Source organism: Pediculus humanus, genomic scaffold (genome assembly GCF_000006295.1).
Source record: "Pediculus humanus corporis 1103172107513 genomic scaffold, whole genome shotgun sequence".
Classification (NCBI taxonomy): domain Eukaryota; kingdom Metazoa; phylum Arthropoda; class Insecta; order Psocodea; family Pediculidae; genus Pediculus; species Pediculus humanus.
In genome coordinates this window covers 26464-30260 of record NW_002987129.1, presented here as the reverse complement: position 1 = coordinate 30260, position 3797 = coordinate 26464, and the positions used below count along the sequence as shown (strand labels likewise).

The following is a 3797-nucleotide window of genomic DNA, read 5'->3' as shown; positions in this document are numbered from 1 at the left end:
TATATATATATATATATTTATTCAGTGAGTGCGAAAGGACATTTAACAAAACATCCAGTATTGGTTTTTATACACGGTGAGTCCTATGACTGGAACTCAGGGAATCCTTACGACGGTTCTGTTCTTGCCAGTTACGCGGATTTAGTCGTTGTAACGCTCAACTACAGATTAGGAATTTTAGGTTTTTTGAATGCAAATGTCGCCCCTCATTTAAAAGCGAGAGTCGCAAATTATGGTCTGATGGATCAAATAGCGGCTCTGCATTGGATTCAACAGAACATTGGACTTTTTGGGGGGGATCCTCAAAATGTAACCTTGTTGGGTCACGGAACGGGAGCTGCTTGCATTCATTTCCTTATGATTTCTCCAACCGTCATGCCAGGTGAAATTTATTTTTTTAAATTATTTAAAATATCGATTTTCGGATTTTCGATTGATAATTTTGTTTTTTTTTTTTTTTTTTTTTTTAGGTTTATTTCACAGATCCATCCTTTTGTCTGGCAGTGCTTTGTCGAGTTGGGCTTTGGTCGAAGATCCCGTTTCTTTTGCCACGAAACTCGCTCGACAAGTTAACTGTAGTTTACCCGAGGATCTTTTAAAAGAACACGAAAAAATAGTTGATTGTTTAAGGGATGTGCCATTGGCGGATTTGCAAAAAGCCGACGTTGTTGCTCCGACTTATTTAAGCACGTTCGGACCGAGCGTTGATGGTGTCGTCATTAAAACAGATTTTCAAAAGGATATGTTGACTTATTTCGTACCTGGAGAACCAATATTTACCTATACAGGTTTTTTAATTTAAATAAAAAATTTATATAACATGGTAAATAAAGTTTTCTTTAAATGAAAAAAAACGAATGATTTTATTAGGACCGGGAATGTCGAAAAATAAAAGGAGCGAAGCTTCAATGTTAGGAATACCCACGACGGGTACCAATCGTTACGATTTACTATTCGGAGTCGTTACAAGCGAAGCATTGTTTAAATTCAGTGCAGCCGATGTGTCGAACGGTTTCGAAGGTGAACGTAGGGACAAAATTATCAGAACATACGTTCGTAATGCTTACACGTATCATCTCAGTGAAATTTTTTACACGGTAGTCAATGAATATACAGATTGGGAGAGAACTGTGATGCATCCCATTAACACGAGGGATGCTGCCATTGCTGCCTTAGGTATATGAATACATTATTATTATTATTATTATTAAATCAAACGAAACGTGTCGAAAATGAAAATTTTATTTTATGCGTTTAAATTACAGGTGACGCCCAATTTGTGGCTCCTCTAATAAGAACGGGGGATTTACTCAGTTCTAGGGGAGCTGTTAACAGTGGAGGTCCTGGGACTAAAACTTGGTTTTACGTTTTCGATTATCAGACCAAAGATGGAGATTATCCACAAGTAATTAAATGTTTTATTATTATTATTTTTTATGTGAATAATTATCATTATTACATGAAATATTTTTATTTTATTTAGAGAATGGGAACAGCTCATGGTGAAGAATTACCCTACGTTTTCGGTGCTCCACTCATAGATGGTTTTAATCATTTTCCAAGAAATTATACAAAATCCGAAGTTACCTTATCAGAAGCTGTTATCATTTACATAAGCAACTTTGTTAGAACGGGGTAAGAAATTTTTTTGGACTCAAAAAAAACCTCAATAAAATTTTTTTTCATTTTTTTTTGTTTTTTTTTGTTTTTTTTTTTTTGTTAGAAATCCAAACGATCATCAAAGAACTGACGGAAATTGGAACACAAGAGAAAGAAGCAGATTTCGTAATATTGTTTGGGATGAATATGATAGCGTTCATCAAAAATATTTAGAAATGGGTAAGTTTATTACATAAAAAAAAAACAATAAAATTTTTTTTTTTTTTATTTAAAACTTGAACTTAAATTTACGTCAATGACAGAAAACAGTAAACAAAAGCCACCACCAACAGAGAGAGAAAGAGAAAGAGAAAGAGAGATGGAAAATCTTAGACAAATAAATCCTTTTTAAATTTAATGAAAGGAAACAAGAGAAAAAGGTTTTTCCGGTCTCCTCTGCGCCTTTTCAAATTCTCTTAAAAATGAACATTTTAAAATTTAAAATAAAATAAAAGAAAAAAAAAATTAAAATACATTAATTATGTTAAATATATATAAAATATATATATTATAAAATATAACTTACATAAATTTACGTTAAATGCATTTGTATTTAATTATTATTATTATTAATATTTTTTTATTTTTTTTTAGGTATGAAACCAAGAATGAAAAATCATTTCAGAGCTCATCAACTTTCAGTTTGGCTTAGATTAATTCCAGAACTTCATAGAGCCGGAATGGAAGATGTCGTGGCTCGTCATAACCTTTTTAGAAATCACAACGATAGGGATTTATATGATGGAGTCGTTCGACCGGATCCACTTTCTAGAACAAATTACGGATTTTATTACAATTCTGATAAAAATCAAGATTATTTATATGCCAACGCAGGAGTGAGTTTTTAAGACTTTTTTTTTTTTTTTTTTTTTTTTTTTTACGTATAATAATAATAATAATAATAATAAAACAAATGAATTTTCTTTTATGTATAGGTTCTTGCCAACACCGGAAGAAGACATCATCACGGTGGAAATGATTCTTTCGGAGGTCAAACGGTCACAACTCCAGAAACTTTAATAACGACTTGCGTATCAGTTATTAATTCTTATCCATCGGGTTCACATCATTTGGGGGGACATCAAAATAATTCTGATCCATTGGCTAATCTGGAAGCAGCGGGTAACGTAAATGTTTTTACATACGTTGATGTAATTGTGCCTGACTTAAGACAATTAATTAAGGTTTGAAATTTTAGGTTACGCCGCATATTCTACAGCCCTAAGCGTAACAATCGCAATCGGATGCAGCCTTTTGATTTTAAACGTTTTAATATTTGCCGGAGTTTACTATCAGAGGGATAAAACAAGACTGGAAGTTAAAAATTTACAACAAACTCAAAGAGGAAGCGTAAATTACGACGTTAAACCCGGACACTACGACATAGGTAAACCGGAAGCCAAATTATTTTTAAAAAATTTTAAATTTCTTTAAAATATTGTTGAACCAGCTTTTCTTTAGCAAGCGGAGGAAGCATTATTGTAGACCTCGAAAGAGACACGGCTGACATGATTTTATGTCAGAGTCAACAACGTGACAGAGGAAACATATTACTTTGTCAAACTCAATCCCGATTTTCCGCCGCACCATCATCGTTACCGAGAGCAAGTCCGAATTCTTGTCCTGCATCCGGTACAATGACCGCGACAAAAAAATCAACTCCCGACATTTCTAGAAATAATATCGATTTAGTTATAAGAAATCAAGATTGTCGTAATCCTGACATACTTAAAAATAATGTCACAATTAATTCAGCTGGTAGGTAGAGAGGGATGATGATTTTATTATTTATTTTAAATAAGTTTAATTGAGGAAGGAAATATTTTCAGGTATAATTATGGATCACGGTAAAAAAACGGAAATAAATCATTTACCGACATTAAAATCCTCAAATATTTCACATACGGCAACATTACCTAAAAATATGACATTTTGTAATAATGTTGCGTCAACTAACGACAAAGTAAGAATGATTTCTTATTTTTATATCACTTGATTTCCGGTTTTTGATTTCACAAACGTTCGCATAATTTTTTTTCAGATTGTTACGTCATCATTACACATGAGTTTACCGAGACCTCCACATCCTCCGGTTCGAAGTCCCCCGGAAAATCAACCTCTATTACCTCCGAAACAAA

General features: G+C 32.9%; 1 protein-coding gene across 1 annotated transcript in view; it reads left to right on the top strand.

The window, feature by feature from the left end:
• Window positions 1-3655, top strand: part of Phum_PHUM165950 (Neuroligin-3 precursor, putative) — a gene marked incomplete at both ends in the record, with an annotated part of 7251 nt that extends 3596 nt beyond the window's left edge. The window contains 11 exons of the mRNA XM_002424927.1: window positions 26-382; window positions 471-744; window positions 899-1176; window positions 1266-1405; window positions 1484-1635; window positions 1724-1839; window positions 2254-2348; window positions 2595-2781; window positions 2858-3046; window positions 3121-3417; window positions 3489-3655. Of these exons, the coding sequence (XP_002424972.1) occupies window positions 26-382; window positions 471-744; window positions 899-1176; window positions 1266-1405; window positions 1484-1635; window positions 1724-1839; window positions 2254-2348; window positions 2595-2781; window positions 2858-3046; window positions 3121-3417; window positions 3489-3655 (2252 nt within the window). The remainder of the gene's footprint in view (window positions 1-25; window positions 383-470; window positions 745-898; window positions 1177-1265; window positions 1406-1483; window positions 1636-1723; window positions 1840-2253; window positions 2349-2594; window positions 2782-2857; window positions 3047-3120; window positions 3418-3488) is intronic.
• Window positions 3656-3797: the final 142 nt, after the last annotated feature.